At 40.0% G+C, this 21,105-nt stretch overlaps 1 protein-coding gene across 1 annotated transcript; it reads right to left on the bottom strand.

Annotated features, from left to right (window-relative positions):
- Positions 1-11,054: 11,054 nt before the first annotated feature.
- LOC145656511 (TOG array regulator of axonemal microtubules protein 1-like) lies at positions 11,055-20,443 on the bottom strand (the record flags this gene model as incomplete). The annotated part of the gene is made up of 15 exons (XM_081709700.1): positions 19,350-20,443; positions 18,768-18,831; positions 17,271-17,402; positions 16,686-17,020; positions 16,462-16,474; positions 16,136-16,303; positions 15,684-15,854; positions 15,376-15,588; positions 13,800-13,917; positions 13,476-13,581; positions 12,939-13,174; positions 12,398-12,556; positions 11,945-12,071; positions 11,362-11,474; positions 11,055-11,163 (listed from the first exon to the last, which is right to left on the bottom strand). Coding segments are annotated over exons 1-15 (3,099 nt in total), but the record flags the coding sequence as incomplete, so codon positions are not given.
- Between the last annotated feature and the right edge of the window lie 662 nt (positions 20,444-21,105).

Raw genomic sequence — 21,105 nt, 5'->3', positions numbered from 1 at the left:
TGCATTTGAAGACTGCAAGGGACTCTGCTGTCCGGACAGGAAGTGGGAGTTCATGCCACCATCTTGGAGCCAAGACAGAAAATAGTCTCGATGCTTGTCATCCATGAGACCTGAAGCAAGGTATTTCAAGCCGAGCCGTACTTGAGGTTCGAATTACTCGAGGTATAGATTGGGCTTTGACCATTGACCTCATGTATGAAGGGGCTGGTCGATTTTTGGCTTTGTAGGCAAGCATCAAGGTTTTAAATCTGATGCGTGCAGCTACAGGAAGCCAGTGAAGAAAGCGCAGCAATGGCGTAATGTGTGAACTTCGGAAGATTGAAGACCAGTCGTGCTGCTGCATTCTGGACAACTTGTAGAGCTTTGATGGCTCTTAGAGGAAGACCAGCAAGTAGCAAGTTGCAGTAGTCTGGCTTTGAGATCACAAGAGACTGCACAAGCACCTGGGTAGCTTCCTGTGAGAGAAAGGGTCGAATCCATCATATGTTACAAAGGAGGAATCTCCAAGACCGGGTTAGATTAGAAACGAGTTCAAAACGACAACTGGTTGTCCAAAGTTACGCCCAGGCTACAGGCAGCTTCGAATGGTGATACTAGGGAGTTCTCAAAGAAAACAGTGAGGTCATGGTAAGGGTTGGGAGTACCTGGGATGAACAGAAGCTCGGTTTTACTGGGGTTGAGCTTCAAGTGGTGGGCTATCATCCATGACGCAATGTCAGTCAAACATGCTGAGATACATCTGGAGACCTGCATGTCAGAGGGTGGAAAAGAAAGAAATAATTGAGTGTTATCAGCATAGCAGTGGTAGGAGAAACCATGAGAAGATGTTACATCACCAAGATAATGAGTATACAAAGAGAAGAGAAGGGGGCCTAATACTGAGCCTTGTGGAACACCAGTGGAGAGTCTACATGGTTTGGATGTGGATCCTCTCCATGTCACCTGTGCCGGTTTGTAGCCAGACTGGTTGGGATCATGCAGCTGGTTCTGGGTGAAAAAAAGAATTGATTATAAACTGCTTTAAAGGGCTTTTGAGAGAAAAGAGAGAAGTGATACCAGTCTGTAGTTGGTAACACTGAAGCTGTCAAGTGTGGCCTTCTTGAGGATTGGTACCACCCTGGCGGTTTTGAATGCAGTAGGCACGCATCCAGAAGATAAGGAGTTGTTGATGATGAAAGAGATGAAAGGAAGCAGATCTCTTGCGATTGTCTGGAACAGAGGATCCAGCAGACATGTAGTCAGATTGCAGGAAGTGAGGAGTTGAAGAATTTAATCTGAGGAAAGAGGAGAAAAATAGGTCAGAGAGTTGGATGTTGGGGAATATATGTTGGTTGGAAGAGTGGGCACAGAGGAAAAGGACTGGCGGATTGCTGCAACCTTCTCCTCAAAGAAGGTGATAAAATCCTCCAGAGTAAGAGTAAGAGGAAGGAGGGGGAGGGGGAGGATTAAGGAGAGAAGAAAAAATAGTGAAGAGCTTGCATGGATCAGATGCTGATGATTTGAAATTCTCTCTGTAGTAGGATGACTTTGCAGATGTTACTTCCAGTGAGAACTTGGAAAGGAGAGACTTGTATGAGCTGAGGTCTGAATCTACGTGAGATTTCCTCCACCGCCTCTCTGCAGTCCTTCGTTCTCTCCTGTGGCAGCGAAGTTTTTCTGTTAGCCAGCGGGCAGGTGGGGAGGACTTAGCAAGTCTAGAGGAGAGAGGGCACAGAAGATTCATTAACGAGGAGAGTGTAGAAATGAAAGAATTTGTAACTGTATCCAAAGAGAGAGAAGACAGAGAGTCAGGGTGAGGAAGGGTGGACAAAACAGTAGAAGTAAGGGAAGAGGGAGTTATGGAGTGCAGATTGTGATGGAGGAAGGAGGAACATGTTGGAGAGGACAGGATGGAAAGAGAAGGAAGGGAGAGAGAGAAGGATAGAAAGTGATGGTCCGAGAGGTGGAGGGGGGTGACTGATGTCCGATGTTGTGGTGGTACAGGTGAAGATCAGGTCCAGAACATTGGCCGCTTTGTGGGTCGGAGGAGAGTGGTTGAGGGTGAGGTCAAATGCTGTCAACAGTGGAAGCTTGTCTTATGGATACACACACACACACACACACACACACACCAAACGAACACAGGACACAACAATTGAAAAAAATATGCTTTTTTCTCTTATGGTTAGTGTTTTTCAGTAATACTCACACGAATGCTTTATTGTCCAAGACAGGAGAGATTATGCTCTCCTGTCAGTCAAGAAATGCAAAGTAAACATTCACTGAGCCTCCTAAAGCTAGGTTGCCTTCATATTACTGGGCTTTCCAGAAAAAAGATTGATTAATACTTTGGTTCCACAGCCAATATAATTTATATATATAAAGTAGAAAGCATATGTAGATTTTTCATATGCGCTTTTACTTTGTTTAAAAAAGAAGGACGATAGGTTAAAAAGATAAAATATTGTGCAGTAACCATAACTCTATTAACACGGTCACTCAGGGTTAACACAGTTCGCCACACAGGGGCGACGTCTGCGTTGAAATACCTTTAAATATAATTGACTTGAATATCAGTTGTCCTTCACTCTGGCAATGGTCATTTTCATGTGTCTTACTTGTCCGTTTTATGCTTATTCATATCCCCCAAAAGTCTGTTTAGACAAGCGGTACGTTTAAGCTCTTTCGTATCTTTACGCACCGCATGTCTTGTCTTAAACTGGTTGTTTTTCCACAGCCAATAGTTTGACGCTTTATCGTGGACGTTGAGCCAAAGCCATCATTTAGGGCCAGCCGACGTTTATCTGTCTAAAACGGTATCTGGAGAGAGAGTCTAGCTAACTGGAATATGTCCACTCTTTTGAAGAAAAATCATGGACAACAAGAAGATGGAAACAGATGGCGGAAAAGAAATCATATCTGCTTATATACACGCAGTGTCCCCGATAAAAAAAAAAAAATGTCAACGTGAAACAACAAGTAGTTAAATGCAATAATTCAGATGGGCAGAGATGAACACCACCACTGGAGAAACATGAGGGTCGTGGCTGACAGAAACTCCACCAGTTAAATTAATAAAAACAACAAAAGTATTAAGTAAGTACCGATATTAAATCACTGTTAGAAATGTAACTGTTCGGGCAACCAATGGAGCGCAATGAGTTTCCTAGTTGTACCTGGTTTTGTGATCGCTAATGGCGAACGTTTTCTGCTAGCTAGCTATTTCTATTAGCTCGCTAGTTAGCTCTATATTGGCTAGCAAAAGTCAATCTATACCATCAAACCTGTACGTTTAAGCAACACCACATAAGTAGCCATCTATATCACTATAAATGGCACCTTTCCAAAGAATGAAACAAAGTAGCTAATTAATCTTCGCTATCTTGTTAATAGCGACATAATTGTATGGAAATGCAGAGTTTCAGTAGCTAGTTGGCGCTATAGCTTGCTAGCTACGAAGCCGCCGTCTTAGGATGTCAAACCCAGACTTGCTAGTGGGTTGCTTTTTCCAGAGCACCATGTCACAAGGCCAAAATGATGATAACCAAGTGGCTCGGTGAACAAAACATTGACATTTTTGGTCCATGGCCAGGAAACTCCCCAGATCTTAGTCCCATTGAGAACCTGTGGTCTCTCCTCAAAAGTGCAGGGGACATGTAGAGTATGTCAACAGTACAATCCCAAACCTGCAATTAAGGTGGCACCCGGTAAGTATCCGTTGTCATTAACACCAGGGGAAGAGATAGTATTTGACTACACAGACATGGTGGACTCAGCACAGGGGTACACGTACGTGGCCAAAATCTGTGCACAGACAAAATTAAATTTGGTTGACGCCTTCCCTTTGGCATTAATGCAAATGAGATGTTCAGTAAATGCAACAACTGGTTTTACCCCTTTTGAATTGCAGACAGGTCGAGGACTTCCAGGACCCCAGGGACCCTTAACAATAAATGAGAAAACAAAGACATCTCACACACACATCATACTTTAATGAATTGCAAAGTATCGTTTCAGCTTTCTCCACGCAGGAGGGGGACCGGACAGGGAGCAGACAAACCCAGACGATACCCGTTAGGGACTGGGTGCTGCTGAGAGTCATCAAGAGAAAATGGAGTGAGCCGAGGTGGACAGGTCCATTCCAGGTGACAGAAAGAACCAGCCACGCCGTACGCCTGAAGGGTAAAGGGGAAACGTGGTTTCATCTGAGCCAGTGCGCCGCCGCAGAGTCACCGCAGAGGAGTCTGCAAGAGACAGCGAGGGACCTTGCTGAAACATCACCTAACTCATGAGTGTCATTTTACTGGTAGCTTTAGGGGTCCACCTTAAGACTCAGGTGTCCATTACATGGTATAGTAAACTATGGTTAGAAAAGCATGTTTAAATGACGGTGGGAGTGATTTATCACACTGTAACCTGACTTAACCTACACATGTATTCCCACCTTTGTGTTCCTCAGCATCCATTCATATTTCAAATAAAAATGATGACACCCCTCTATGGGTTCATAATATTTCTTTATAGCAATTCATCAAAAGCTAATATCAGTTCCACATATCACAACAGAAAACAGATCTCCAAACAAATCTTGGTGTAAACTACCATATGAAAATTTACTGGGTCCCTTTGCTTTCGTGTCTACCTACACTTGATACAGCATGATTAGGATCTCAGAGAGCGTTACAGTTAGTAATGGAACTACAGGAGCCACAGGAAGTATGCTATTATTGGAGTGAGAGAGAGGGCAGGAGAGAGAGAGAGAGAATGTGAAAGAGAAATGGGACAGCACAGGACGCTTGCAGTCTGGAGAGATGGGAACAGAAACTAGAATATGTAATAATAAAAAATATGTAATAATACTTTTGGCATAGCAGGAATCACACTCTGATATGCCACTGGAAAAAAGATTTTTAAAAGGCATTAAAAGGGATAAAAGGCTCTTGGATATGATACATGGACTATACATCATACATTTTGCATATCTCTTATGTATGTGTCTGTATAAGAAAAGATGATTAAAAGACTAAATGAATAAAAAATGATTAAATACAGGCTGAGTTTGTAATAATAACAATGCTTGCTAGGATTAGCAATACAAAGACAAATAATCTGGAGAAATGCAAACATTCTAGGGAAACTGGACCAATAAGAATATGGACCTCATTAATCTGGATGGAGTAAAAATAACCACGTCTATCGCTAATCACAAAATGGAATGCATTATTCCATACTGATTATAAATGTGCATTTAACCTTCATTTTGCTGTCCAGGAAGCCATCTGAACCTTGACAACCTGCATATGGAATATGCATTAAGATTATGAAAAAAAAAAGACTTAAATAGCCTGAGGAATGGGTGAATATAGGTCCTTGAGTGGTCCAAACACAGTTTTGAGAAAGGAAAGCATGTTGCTGGAAACCATTTCTGGCATAATAATAATAAAAAAAAACAATCATTTTAATGAAGAGGGAAATTGCATTTGTTCCAGGGTATGTGCTGTCTGTACTCTCTGGACAACTGAAGAGCAACTGACAAAAACATTCTCTTCCCAGCTGCTGCATCCATGTATAAAATATTAAGGCCAGCAGACTTAAAATGACATGTTTCTCAATATGGACATGTGTAAAAGAGCTGTAATAAAAGAACTGCATCTTTCATCGAATTTTGCTGTGGTATATTCTGTTCAATTAGAAGGATTTAGTTAAACCACTCTGTTTTTTTTGTCCCCTGCCACCAACATCCCTTGCTGTGGGGGAGTGGCTGGTGTGGAGAAGCATGACGAAGCATTGTTTACTTTGAATCATGTGTCCAGAGTTACACATCACTTCACCCAGCATATTTTTTTAAATTGCAAAAAATTGTAGGGGGAATTGTGATGTTCATGGTAACGTAGAGTGTGCTTCACACTGCATATTAGAAAATTACTGCACCTTTTTTTGTCCTGTATCATATGACTTGCTATGTGGGGTGTGTGTGTGTGTGTGTGTGTGTGTGTGTGTGTGTGTGTGTGTGTGTGTGTGTGTGTGTGTGTGTGTGTGTGTGTGTGTGTGTGTGTGTGTGTGTGTGTGTGTGTGTGAGTGAGTGAGTGAGTGTGTGAGTGAGTGAGTGTGTGAGAGAGAGATTTATCATAGTCTGGCTCCACATGAATAAGTACATAAAGGCTAAATTACTGTGCTGGAAAATGGAATCAGTCCACCAACATTTTAATTGCTTTAATATAGAAGACAATATGAACATCAAAAAATTCTGATTATTTGAGTGCTTTGTATCCTCAGAAATAATTGCACATAAAGCACAGTTTAATCAGTCTAGTGGTTAACAAATCTTGCTACCAAATGATGCCAAGTTACCTCTTACTTTTATTCACTTTAAATGTGGCCTGGTACAAAAGAGGGTAAGAGATTGTGAAGTTGAACTGACCTGAGAATGGTTATCTCTGTTCTAGCTGTACTCTGCTGTGATCACCTTTTCTTTCCAGAGGTCAGTTAGCTGAATGAAGCTTGGTTTGAATGAATTTCATTGGGCAACTGTGCTTATGACTGCAAGGAGCACTGTAGGGCATCCCAGGTGACAAATATCTGGAAATCAGCAGTGAATAATGAAATGCTTAGGTAAGACTGGTCATCACTGCAAAGAACACCAGACATGGCATGAAATGTCTTCCAAATTTGGATCTACTGACAAATTGGTTTCTTAGCTGCAATATTCAGAATTTCTTCTTGCTTTCTGGGCTTAAGGAGGATGCAGTGGCCACTGTTTGTCATCCATTTCCAAATGCTTTTTGGGACTATGCACTAGTATGAAAGCATGCATTAAAGCTTGAATGTATGATTTCCTCAACCTGGGCTTTCTTGAAAGCTATAACAATGAATGATGCAACATTGCACAGCCAGTGCTATGGCTTCTCCTGTTTCCAAGGCAACAGCTTACAATGCACATGGTGGTCATGCACCACCTTACATGAGTCCTAAAAATAAAAGCACTACAAAAGGCTGCAGACCCCCAGTGTAGCCTTGCGTCTGCTGTGCTCATTAAAGTCTATGAAACCTTGTTTGATCAGGACCAATAGTAATTTTTCATCAGCTTACACTAATGGTCTTTGTAATGATGAGCGTTAATGATTAGAGGGGGTATCTCCCTCAATTATAGAGTGGATGAACTCTTGTTATGCAATTGATTAATTGACAGAGGTGCTGCAAGTTCAGGAGCCTCTCAGTTGGAAAGGTGTAGGAAATACTGCAGTCAGCAAGGTATCAGCAAGCACTTAGAGTGCCAGAGAGTCTAAGAATAGAAGCTGTTTTTTTCTTGGCCTTCTGTTTTTCAGTGTGGCAGCATCGCTGAAAGGTCAAGATGTTGTTTTAGCACACAGAACCACCTTTGAGTAACACAAGACAAAGAACGTGTCTTTTCTGAGAAGCGTGTAAAGAGACAGCAATCACTTGCTAAAGCCTGCCCAAAAAACAATAGCATCGATCAGGGCTCTGCTCTGCTTCAGACAGGACTAGGGGAAAATGCTCTGACAGATGTGGTGATCATAGAGGGGAGACAATTGCATAACTATAAAGCAGTTAATGGATTGAATATTTAAATTACTGCTTTCATGTGCAAGTGGGTCCACCCAAAGTAGCTGATTAAAGCTTTTGGTGGACCTACGGTCTTTCCATTGTCTCTGCATAGCCATGAAAGCCACTAACCATTCACATTATATAAAATGATTCTTGGGAAGTTGAAGGTTCTGGGTGGTTGTATTTCTACAAGCCTTATTAAGTGTCACTATAAAATATCACAGGAGAAATGCTGATGAAATGCCAGGATCAGATTTAGCCTTGGCCTAAATGAACCAATCTTGTCATGGCATATTTGTTGTCATGTTGTGGCAAATCTTGGCCTAAATGTGTCTGCTAAACATTAAGGCTATATATCCAAAATCTGGGCAAGCAGCCAGATCTCTCTACATCTCTCTCTTGCGATCTCTCTCTCATACAAAACACATGTACACATGCATTCTATCACTGGCTGTTTCATAAACCCCCAGACAGTTTCTATCCTCTTACAGGTCAATTCGGAAGCATCTCCAGCAGAATATCAAGAAAGAGGTTGAATGAGACTCCAGGTACACTCTGTCACTTCCAGCGCAATCACATATTTTTTATGACTTTGGAATGTGTGTTGCGGTCATTTTTAGACATCTTTTATTGTGCAAAAACGGAAGGGTTGGCACAATGAAATTGGAGTTCCATGTAAATGGTTGTGTGTATTATTGTGAAAATTAAGTAAATGTAACAAGAACAAGACAGACCAAAACTCAGCTCAACATTAAAATCCAATGATATTGTTTATTATAGAACAGTTAGTTCTTTGATTAGACGATAGAGATTTCATGAGTGCTGATATAGAGTATAATGGTACTCTGCTTTACAAGTGCATTTTATTAACCCTTAATTACAATTGTTATCTATCTTAGATTGTAACATTTGCTGTTATCTCATCAGAGTCACGTCATCAAATGATTTGTCATATTTTTCTGTTTGCACAATAAATGGGAACATGCAGATAAATGTACATTATAAAAGTAGCCGGCCTGTGGTAACATAAACCTCCACAAAGTAGCAACCTATGGGAAAATGTTTGTGTTGTTTGGTGACAGTTCAGTACCAGTCCATTTGCGGAGCTATTTGTGTTGACAGAACCAAATAAATTAGTAAATAAACAAACAAATCATAACATATTGTAGATTATTAGTGTTAACTAATAAATGGCACTTGTGGAACTGTTGTATAAAAGCAATATCACATGTGATATTGTTTGATTTAATCTCTGGCAGAACTGGCAGAACAATAAAGGCTAAGTAAAACAATCCACACCCACCTCTTGTAACTTCTAACAAAACTCAGCCTCTTCCCAGTGAGTGACTAAAATGACAATGCAGGGATTTCCAGGATTACAAGGCTTATCAGGGGAGCAAATCAAATACTATAGGCACAACTATATAACATAATCTACCACAGGCACCACCCCTCATCGTATGGATACTGTATAGCAGAATATGGATATGATTATAAGTGTTAATAGAAGTGCCATATGGTAGACTCAGAAGATCCTAATTATTCATCACACTCTCCAGTATATATTTCACTTTTCCCAGTCCTTTTACACAGGGATTCAACTTGACTTATAATTGTGCGTTGCACATGCTTTTCATACATGTGCCCAAAAAGGTAACACCTTGTGTTTCTGTTTGTCAGGGCTCCTTTATCACATAAAACCAGGTTGCGCTGGGTTATCTTATTTCAGCCAATGGGCTGCGTGCTGCTAAGGCTTTTTCATGAGATTAAAGGCACTAATGCTTCAGATTGCAGTCATAATTCACAGAGGCCCTTGCGGTTGTGAGTTACAGCTCAACAGAAGTCACTGTGCCACTTTTGCCAGTTACTGAGCCCTTTTGGAAGTGTATGTTGGAGGTTTCTTGCTTCTTGGGGAGGTTACTGTTTCTTTGTTCTGAGCATGATGTCAAGACAACATTATCTTATCCATTGTACAACTTTCAAGTTCTAAAATGTCAGATTGACCCCTTTTTTGTTTCAGTTCATGACAGATATCAGCTGTAAGCATTTATAAACATAGGCAATTTCCTGAGATAGTGAAAAATAAAAATAGAAAAATAGATAGACTGTTTGTAAATGAGAATGTCCTAAAATCTAATCTGAGCTCCCCAGAGTATGAGCAATAATTCTTTTCAAATAGCATTTTGTTTCAGTTCATTCCTTTTAAGAATGAAAGTCTGTGCATTCAGGTAGTGGAAATCAGGGGTAAAATCAGTGGCAGTTTGATCTGCAGTGATAGAGGTGCCTCAATGATCTACAGTGATCATCTTCACACATTTTCAAACAGAAGAATGTGTAGCTGCAGTAGTCTTGACAGTTTGCCAGTTACACTCTGATGTGAATTGACAATGTTTAGGGACAGCTGCCATCATCCACATTTTTAGAATGAATTCTCTTGTTTAGCAAGGGAATTTTGTTGAAGAAATTTTGTACCACAATGATGTGATTATTTTTTATTGAAAGGAACACAGAAATAAATGTCACACTGGAGTAGTGTGTATAAAGCAAAATAATTTATCAGTCATTGCACAGCTTATACTGTGGGTGTCAATACATATAAGGACCTAAAGGTTAAGGCTGAATCTAAGGATATTGTGCTGGGTGGCGTGTCAAAGAAAAGGGTTACACAAGGGAGTATGCCATACTAACAATGACCAATTTTCTATATGATCTAACAGGAATATATATATAAGAAGTGAAAATAAGAATCAGTAACTACAACAGATAGCACCCTTTTACAAAATATTTTTCATATCACAGAAAGGAACTACTAGATTGTATCTCATAAAATTAATACATTTTGGATATATAAATTAAATTTGTTGTATAATCATGTTGTGATTATCCTGTTCCATGTATTTAATTTTTTTAATTAATTCCAGTATTTAATTTTTTACCATACTGATGTCATGACCAAAATAGACTTCTATATCATTAATTTTTTAAACAATAAACCATAAAACATCACATGAAGCGTGTTATTCTTGAAAACATTTACATTTTTTTATTCCAGTTAAAGAAAAAATACTTGGTCAGTTCAGTGCATGGCCCAGCTGACAGCCAAATGTATACACAACATCTTAGCAAAGTCTGCACAGGCTCAACTCCATTATCCTTGTTGATAATATGGCTACAACCATATTTACTTGCTAAACTCCACCTGTCCTCCAGCACTAATGCACCTCAAATGACAGCAGCTTGTGGGCATCATAACTCTAAGCATAACTCATAACACATCAAACAGAATTGGCAAAGCACTTCTCAGCATCTCTGCAGACAGCAAGTGTTGAATATATCAGATTGGCTTCCTAGAGTGCTGCTGAGGTCATTCTGTTCTGATTCTGAGTTCAGCTTCATGCCATAAGTCAGTGACCCCTTGTGTGCTCACAGTCTGTTTAAATAGCACCTTGGCAATAAGTGTCACAGAACGCTCATCTCCCGCGAGTCATGTGGTTTGGCCCGCCACGTACAGTTGGGAGGATCCCACACCTGGACCTTGTCCTGTCTGTGTATTTAAGCTGTTTGATGTACTTGGTCTTGTCTGCAATGCTGTGGACCTGTGCTTTGCTGGCATCTTTGCTGAACACACACAACAAGAGAGAAAATGTAAGGATTGGTTTATTGTAATAAAAAGAAATTTAATGTGGTTACAATAAATTTAAAACAACAACAACAACAACAACAATAACAACAACATAATCACCATCAAAAAGTAGAAAGATTAAAGCAGTTTCAATAGGAACTCATGTTTTTTGCTTTGATTGTTTAAAAATTCACCTGCTGACAATCTGAGGTTGACGGTTTATAGAGGAGGCATACCTCATTCCACCGCAAGGGATATAGCGCCTGCCTCGAGCTGAAGGGGTATCCTGAGGCTTCTCACCCGGGACCTAAATCCACATCAGCATCACTGGGTGATGACTCTCCAGATAATGAAGACCAAATGTTCTTTCATACTTTGTTTCTAACTACTGGGTCTGGGACTGCACTGTGCAATATCTATACCTTACTGTAAATACAATATTTGAACTATTATAATGGGAGATCACAAACTATTTACTAGGAGACAACTGTATTGCCTCATCTTTTTGTACACTGACATCTTTAATATATGATTTTGGCTTAATATATTTGCTGCATATACATACTGCTGTGTACAATGTGTGGTGCCTTGCACTGCTCTGTACTTTAGTATTTGTTTAAAACATTTGTCTACCTTGTCAGCTCTGAGGTGGGTTTCACTAATACTGTGAATAAGTTTAGTGAATAAGCTTTGTTTAGTCAGTAAGCTTACAGCATAGTGGCTGAATGGAATTAAAAATCCTAATCATATATACAAATATATGTGCTGAATTGTCACCTTGGATTTCAGAGTGAGGACAGTGGCCCTGATGGTGGGCAGGTCTTTGGTAGGGATGTACTTTTCCACCATCTTATCAAAGTCGTGATGAGACGAAAGGAACAGTAGCATGCGGCGACCAAAGTACCTGAGACAAATAACAGCCCCGTTCCCATGAGAGAACCATGAGGGAGGAACTTAAGGGTGACTCACAGCACACCAACAAATTGTACCAGTCTACTACATTTACTACAATTAAGCAGAGTCCAATATTTATTAGTATATTTATTTTACCAGGACACAATTCCAGTTGCCAAGACACTCTGTGTCTAAAAAACTTCTATTACTCTACAATTTAGCTGCATTTGCTGACTTCAGAGTGTCATAGTTGGGAGACTAAAAGAATAAACCAAAAGATTACTATCTGGGCATGTGAAAAGCTTTGATAGTTTTCCATCTGATCCTGGTACCAACCTGGTTTCTTGGGAAGAGTCTTGCGCCAATTTGGAGACTGCAGGTAGAATTCGATTAGTCACACCTTTTGTCCCAGACAATAAGCGGTCAGCGCCAATCTTTTCTATCAAAGTAGCCAAATGCTGAGAAGTGCACTTTCTTACTGCAGCATTCAAATGACTTTTGAGGAGAACACAAACGAGAAAAGAGAAGGAAATATTTAAAGGCACTCAAAAAAGTATGACATAATAACAAATATGTAGTAATCTAGTCAATGTATACAGTGCAATGTTTAACTCTTTCATCTTTAAAGTAACTTAATACACTTATCTATGAACTAAAGGCATAATCAAATTATCCTATTCTATTTGATGGCTTTAAAAAAAATCTTTAAGAGGATAAATCAACAAAAATACTGTCCAATGCCAAAAAACATTTCGAAACACCAAAGGATAAGTGAAAATAATAGCAAACAGCAGCCAAAGCGCTCTCATTTGTTGGCCTCTTGACTGCTGCAGCTAGATGAAAGCTATAGCTGAAAGCTAACTGCAAGTTAACTGACCCGAGTCCTCCAGCGAGAAGAGCGTTCATGCTTCGGGTGGGGGTGCAGTTCTGCACCATGCAGTCCAGGGCTGTGTCCACATCCTGCCTAATAAAAGCATTGGACTCTCCTGCTTTGTGGAGGAGGACCTTGGCTGTAGCTTCCACCTCCTGGTCCATACTTTTCTGCAGGCCAGAGTACAACTCTCCCAAGGTCACCACCGCCACGCGTGACACTCCAGAGCGTAGGTTCTGAACCTGGGGGAAGGAAGACATTCCAGCTTGTGTTATGCCAAGAAATGGCTTCATCACTCATTATTACAGTTAAATATGGCATCTAAAATGCCCTTAGATTAAAATTATTTTTATAATAATTTCAAGCATTATACTAACTTTACTGAAAGATCTGTGTAGTTTTTGGCAGCAATGTCTCAATAACATAGGCTGATGGTGTATGACAAAAAATTTAATGGTATTATAGGTTAATTTTAGGAATCAGACAGATTCACAGGAAGTTACAAGGAGTCAGACGCAATAGTGAGCAGATATAGTCACTTACCTCTTGATTAAGAACAAGGCAGACATCATGAAGCCTACTACTAAGCACATCAGAGTGATACCGTGCTAAACTACGCATGAGTATCAGGCCATCAATCTTCTTCTCCCTGTATGAAAATATTGGACAAACACAAACTGTAAAAGTAGGTTATCATAACTGAAAAAAGATTATGAAAGAGGGGACAAAAGGAAAAAAGTGATAGTGATAAAATCACTTTACTAATTTCTAAGCATATGTATCATATATGCAGAAAATCATAAATTACTAAACTGTTTTACTTGACCCTAGCCAAATGCGTCATAATTTTACAGGTATGAGATTTACCAGTCATCAGAGCTAAGCAGTCTGAAGCTCTGAGTGACAGCAAGGTCCGGTTTAGAGAACGGCCGCAAAGCCAGCTGCTCATGGGGATTCTTCCTGGGGGTTCCTGGTGTGAGTTCATCTAAAGAGGAATACCGCACCACAAACAAACTGACTACTTATTTTAGGGCTACCAGTTCAACTTTGTTTCAAATCAACTTGACTGCAAAACATAACATTATTCAAGATGGCCAACTACATTTAATGGCCTTGCACAGTATTTTTTCTCCTTACTCAAAATGTTGTATTAGCTGGAAGTATGTGATTATCTTCATACTTCTGCTTCAGTTCAGTAGTTATTGGGCATTGTAGAGTGCATAAAACAACCTCTAATTGTTTTATTTTTTCTATACCGCCTAACTTCTATTTAGGACTTACACTTTATGTGGTGTTATCTTTGATGTCACAGATAACACTAATTGACTATAGGGAATCATAAGCTATGTAATATTGCATATACATGAACTGTGAAATCAACTGACCCTACTACACTTCAATCACTGCACATAGCTCTTTTCAAGGAACAGAGATGACATGTACATACAAATGCTCAGTTTTTGTATACAAACGGGAAAAGGGTTACTCTACATTTTATTCCAGAAAACAAGACCAAATCAAGGTTGCTCAAATTTCTTTCTGGGGTCTAAGTGACACCCAATACAAGAGTTTGTAGCAAGCATTTTACTGTGAAATAATTTGCAAACTGAGCTCAATACAGCTCTAGATTTGCCTGCCGACTATAACTGAAACACAACACCTTTCCCCACACTTACTGGAGGTAATATTGATAAGTTAGTAAGTCTTTGATATTAATTAACAGCCATTGTTTTCATTCGACACTTTATTCAATACCGTAGCAAGTAATGGAAAATATAACAAAACGTTAGTACATGCAAACGTTTGCTAATTTTGTGCAATTTGGGTCAACAAATGTATTTTTTATAACGTTATGATACACCAACACTATTTGAAATTGCCACCAGTCTCTGCCTGTCCCATGTTTAGCTCTCTCCATGCGTAGTCAAAGCCTGTTAGCTAGACCTGATTAACCAGCCGAATATACGCTAGTTAGCTAACGTTCCTTAATAGCTTTAATGTAAACATGATCAATATGTAATAAATGCACAGATGATATTGCTATAAATGTATTCTTAAAATACGAACTGTGGTGTCCTCTAATTGATTAGTCTATTTAAACACAGCAAGGATTCTGCTGTTGACCAAAATCCCTAATAGCTTTTCACACAGAGGCTGTCAATGAATCCTCTGAGGTCCACGCCCAAACAGCAGAATGGTAAAAGGACAACACTCTTTTTAATGTCGTTTTATGGTTTAAAAAAATGATAGTAGGAAGGTGACTGGAATATTTAACATTCTTTGGAATATATATGGTTGGGTTTTTTTTTGTTTTTTTGCATTTTTAAACAAACAACTGTGCAGGGCCTTTAAAACACAATTGTGTGATACAGCGTTTAGAGCAAATCTATTTACTCAAGAGCAGTGACCATGCATGAAGCGCAGAATAACAGGTGACACTCACCAGAGCAGTTTGAAAGGGGTGGACATGCTCTGTTCAGACTGGGGGCTTGTTGGCGTCGTGGCAGCATGCGTCTGGAAGGAGCCGTGGGAGGGCTGGGACGAATGAAACTTTTGACCAGGCTTCTGGGTGCGTGTGTGCTGTTGGGGCTCGAGGGCAAATCATCCAGGAGTTCAGCCTTCGTGGATGCTAGAACACTACCGTTGCGCTGCAAATCTGATGGGAAGGAGATTAACAGGCTATGGTGACTACAGAGCTTCCATGAGTCTCAGTAAGCACGAGGAGGAGCATTCATTGAGGTCAACCGTTACCTTTCAGAGATGCCGTGTCGTCTGAGCCCACGTCAAATGCCATGTGTCTAAAGTTCTGCTTCAATCGTTGCATGTTCTGCCACTCCCCCTGTATAGGCGGAACTTCTTGCTGCTCCAGACGATGTTGATGCATCTTAACCCTTGCAAACCTAAACGGCTTTACCCTCTCCAACAAATACACATACATGAATAACCACATAGCATCTCTATTCAAGACTGTCAATCAGAACCTGGAGGACCGGACTGAAATTATGCAACGTAGGAGTCAATTTGCATTAAAATCTTATCAAATCGTTATTTTATCAAAATTTTACTGTCAAACTGGCAACAAAGTCATTCCATATCAACAGCACATTCAAAAACCACTGCTGAAGTTAGGAAAGATTAAAGTAAAGGGAATCAATAAATATTAGCAGATTGTTCAATAAAACAAAATAAACATTGTCTCACCGCTGCTTTTTCTGGCTCAGTGCTTTCTTCCGAATCCATATGGCCAGCTGAAACAGCATGGCCATACACCCCAATCAGTGGCTCCCTGGGGGGTTTTCTTACCAACTCCTCCTGTTCTGGGGACAGAGTCACTCCAGGGTAGCAGGGAGCACCAGTGAAGCCAAAAACTCCTGTCATGGTGGTAAAAAAGTGTCAGTTTAAGGCAAAGCCACATCAACCTCTGTGTACTTCACATATGGAGAAACACACCAGTCAAAAGTGAAGGCAGCTGCATTACAATCACAGTAAACAGTTTACATTTTCATCCTGTAATTGGCATCCTTGTTACCAACTATCAAGTTCTTACTCAAAATGTGATTAGATATCACAAAGATATAACAAAGAATAACTGAAAGCAAGACATCCATTCCAGATTAAGTAGAGCTCATGTAAATGTGTGACCCAACAATGATTCAGTTTCTTTTTTTTTTTTAATTGAATCCTGAAATCTTACATTTCAATACAATTTGATATTTCAGTATGATTCATTTTTAATTCTGACACTGCTAAATACTGAAGAGCCAAAAATGCTTTGGCAGTTTCCCACTGAACAAAGACACATTTTCTAAGCAATGTAGCTATGCCCTCACCTGTTTTATCCCCCCATGAGCTGGGGTCCCTGTGACGAGGGATCGTATCTCGCTTGTTGGGCCATGTATTGGACATGGACAGTGAGGAGTTTGCATGGCATCTACGAGGCAGGGTGGGAGTCAGCTGCACTCCCGGAAGAGTGGCCAGAGGGTAGGAGGGCAGCAGAAAAGACCCGGGGGGGGGTGGATTGGAAGGAACTGAAAAGGTGCGCTCTACACTGGGGTTACCAGACAGCAAGCGGTTGGCTTTGGGCAAACCTGTATGGAAAAGAGCATCTATTCTCAAGAGAATCTTCCATGACTATTCATTTGGCAGCAAATAATGTTCAGTAGCTCCTTTCATTTGACACTCAGTGAGTGAAGTTTATGGTCAAGTGATGCCTTGATTCCAATTATTCTATTTAGCAATATTTTACAACAAAACAAATCTATTGCAAAAATTATGCAAATGTGCTATTTTCTACATTTTGTATATATAAATAAAGTAAAATCAACATCAACAAGTCACCTCTGTCAGAATCACTGAGATTAGCTGCTTTTAAAATATCTGGGTCCGCACCAAGGCTACCGCTTCGACAAAGTCTACCCACTGTCTCTCTTTTCCATCCTGGAGCATCGGGCTGGAAAGGCTCTACTGAATCTGGAGAATGAAACAGAAACAGGAAACTTGAGGACAATTTGAAGCATCAGCTCAGCATATGTAACTAATAGGCACACATCAGACTACAAATGCATACCAAAAAACAACTAAGCGGTAAACAAAAAGTGAGCAATAGCAATTTAGATTTTATAACTAAAGACTTTAACATAATTTTAAGAAAACTTAATCATATGGTTACATTGTTTACAGGAGACCTCTGTAGGCTCTTCTTGGATTTGAACAGTGCAGGTGGGATCTTTTATCAACAGACTGCAATAAAAGATTCAAGTCTAGTCTTGCCTGCAGTCTTATAATGTCAATGCCAACTAAAATAGGACTTGGTAAAAATCACAAATTCCTTACATCACACAGACCGCTGCAGCACACCAGAGCTCAACACTGGCCTTGTTTCACCCAGCATATTAAAGAAGCCATGTTATATAGATGATTGCGTTTGCAGCCATCTAGATGTGGTATCAGAAGCCAGCAAAGCAACATGACAATGTTTTGTTTGTTTGTTGGGGCGGGTTAAAATAATGACAAAGTGACAACTATAATCAATATACATGTATAGCCAGTATTATACTAAGCTTCTATATCAATGGTAGGAAGCATTATCATCCTAGGCTAAACAAAACTGCCCAACAAATAATGTGTTTCACCGTAAACCCACCCTGCATGTGGGTGGTCATGGTGCCCACTCTAGTGTGCTCTACTCAGTCATCTACAAACATATCACTGCTAAAATTAGTACTGGAGCATGAAATACACTCAAATTCAGACTTCCTCTAGTGTTTCTAATAAATACTACTCCCATGTTTCATAATCCACACACTGCTACATTGTGTTAATGCTTCGGTGTGGATTTTAGGATATTTTTCATGATGCCAAATTTTTTTTCCATAAAGTACAGGAATATTGAAAAGTACTGAAGAACGCCCATATTAATAGCAGCAGTCCGAATACTGATAGAAACCCACTTCAATGTATTCCATGTACTCATACACATTTAAAACTTAACAATGAGTTAACATTTTCATTTCATGTCTTGACCTACATGTTACAAGTCTGGGTGGCATGTTCAAGGACAAATGTCCAGATAAATTAACACACACACACACACGCACGCACGCACGCGCACGCACGCACGCACACACACACACACACTAATTAGCTAGATAATTAGCTGCTAATTTAAGGTGTGAAAATGAAAGCATGAGTAAAGGCAGAAACAGTAAAAGACACAAGAGACATGGGAATACAAATCAACATGTATTTATAGGTTGTATGTTGAAAACCTAGTAAGAAAATAGGACAAATCTAAAATAGAGGACACAAAGAGAAAACAAAGAGACATTTACTTACCAGAGTTTGTGCCACAGTTTTTCTGATTCAGCCTCAAGGAGGTAGTGAGATCTTCCACACTAAACTAAAGCAGCAACAACAAAAAACAGTCCCTTATTACTGAACATTTATAAGTAAGCATGTAGCAAACCATGATATTCCTTTTTTTAAATAGACATCTGTTCTGTTGTAGCTCAGTACACAATGCTTTCTTAACAAAAATGTACAGGACATTGTGCAATTTTATGCAACTAAATTACAATGAAAATAGTACTGAAACAGTTCAACATGAAAAATAATGGGGGTCATGTTATAAAAATGAAGTGACTCAAAACTTACACATTAGGCAAAACAGTTCAGGTCTGCAGAAGGGCAGTAATGTAAGAAGTAATGTTGATGGAAATTGGAATATGGAATAGAAAACTTGTAGCCTAACACAAATAAATAAGATTCACAGCTACATAAAGGAAAAAAAAGGTAAAGTAGCTTGTTGAGTTTGGAGCTGCATTCAAAATAGTACATTCTCTCATTTTTAACCTTATTTTTCCTTTTTTGTAATTCTGTGTGTGCATGTAAAATTAACTTCATGAGGTAATCACCCACCTTATCAGATAACTTTGCATTTGATGCACTGCAAGGCTGCTTGTTTACTAAACATGGGAGGAAAGACCTCTCCCAGGGTAGCTTGTTTTTCGCCTTCCTAGCGCTAACTACTCTCTTGTGTGACTGGAGGCCATCTGTAAGAGAACCAAAGCTGCCGTAGCCACTCAGTCGATCCGAATCTGGTTCTGTGTGGTGGCTCTGTGCACTGTTAACTTTCCCTCCATTAATAACCCAGTTCAGGTCAGCTCCAGAGCCAAACTGAGGTATTCGCCGTTGACCAGGCTTGGGGATGACCAGTGCGTATTCCACCATACCATCTGCAGACAATCGGGGGAGAATATGTCTGGCTCTTCGTGCCTGTACTGCAGCCATAAGTCCCTCCACATCTCCAGTGAAGTCCAACCTGTCAATGGCCTTCATGAGTAGCTGTTTTTTTCCTGTGTCAAGACAGCAGTCAAAAACAGCAAAGAGCTCCAGAGCAGCATGTCGGACCCTCTTTTTATTGTCTGCAAGATAAGGAGCCACTACAGAACACAGATTAGGGATATTGAAGTCTTTTCTGGGGTGTGTGAGCATAGCAGCTGTGATGATGTTGATGACATCTTCTCTGACTCTGGAATTTTTGTGCCTTAGCTGTCCTATTACAAGTTCCAAAACTTTCTGTGGACCTACAATCCTCATGAGGTGACGAAAAATATTCATGTACTCATTCCGGGGAACAGTCCGTGCGTCCCCCAAAGTTTTGAGGGCCACACATACAATCTGTTTATAATGTCTGTCCACGGCGTAGTCCAGGTTTTGAACCAGGAGGCTGATAACCTGTAAAGTGCCATACAAGACTTTGAAGTTTGTATCATCCAGAAGTCTACGTAAAAAATTGATGAATTCCACAATACTGTCAGAGGAAACGGTTTTCAAGTCCAGCTCTGAAATAATGTTCTTCAGCTCTTCTACCCCATTTGTTCGGCTCTGGTAGTTCTCGTGATCAAGGAGTTGTTCGTGTAACTCCGGCGATATTAGCGCATAAATCATCATTGATCAGACTCATTGATCCAATCACTGATTTGGAAAAGCAATATAGCCAGTTGGCTAGCTAGCGCACTTCAGCAGCGTGTTGGATAGGTGCTATATCACCAAGTCAGTTTGTCAGGAGCTCAACTTGGAAAGAATCCGTTAGCTAACTAGCTAAGCTAGTTAACCTAGGTTAGCAATCGCAATCGCAGTAACGCTACAGTTCAAGCAACACTGTCCAGTATTGTTGACAATTAGGATATTTACAAAGACTGTGTTCTCCAACAAGAATAAAAAGCACTTTCCTCTTTTGAATTCCAGTACGATCTTGAAAGTTGGGTATATGTAAACACATAGACTTGCTCGGAATTTTCTTCTCAGACCATCGTTCATCACAGTTCATCGTCTGGAATCAAAAAAACACTATGTCAAAAAACAACTGCTTCCATGGTGACGCGAGTTCTCGTAACCGCGAAGATTCGACCTCGCGCGTGAAAATATGGGAATTGTGACCAAATATGCTTGACCGTATTGGACCATAAATTATGTTCATTCAAATGGCCTATAACGATACAACAACTCTTCTTATGTGTAGCTGTTCACAATAACGTTATTCTGCGTCCATATCTCTGTTTAAGGACATTTACATGGTATAAAATCCCAATGGATGTCTGTACTCTAAAAAAAAGCTCAGCAGGTTTTCTAAATTTCACCCGTATGTCCGTGGTTTGTGGGTAATTTCAAA

Source organism: Electrophorus electricus, unplaced genomic scaffold, assembly GCF_041902795.1.
Source record: "Electrophorus electricus isolate QZ-2024a unplaced genomic scaffold, ASM4190279v1 Scaffold71, whole genome shotgun sequence".
Classification (NCBI taxonomy): domain Eukaryota; kingdom Metazoa; phylum Chordata; class Actinopteri; order Gymnotiformes; family Gymnotidae; genus Electrophorus; species Electrophorus electricus.
The sequence above is the reverse complement of the archived record's forward strand: the minus strand, read 5'-3'. Positions and strand labels throughout refer to the sequence as shown.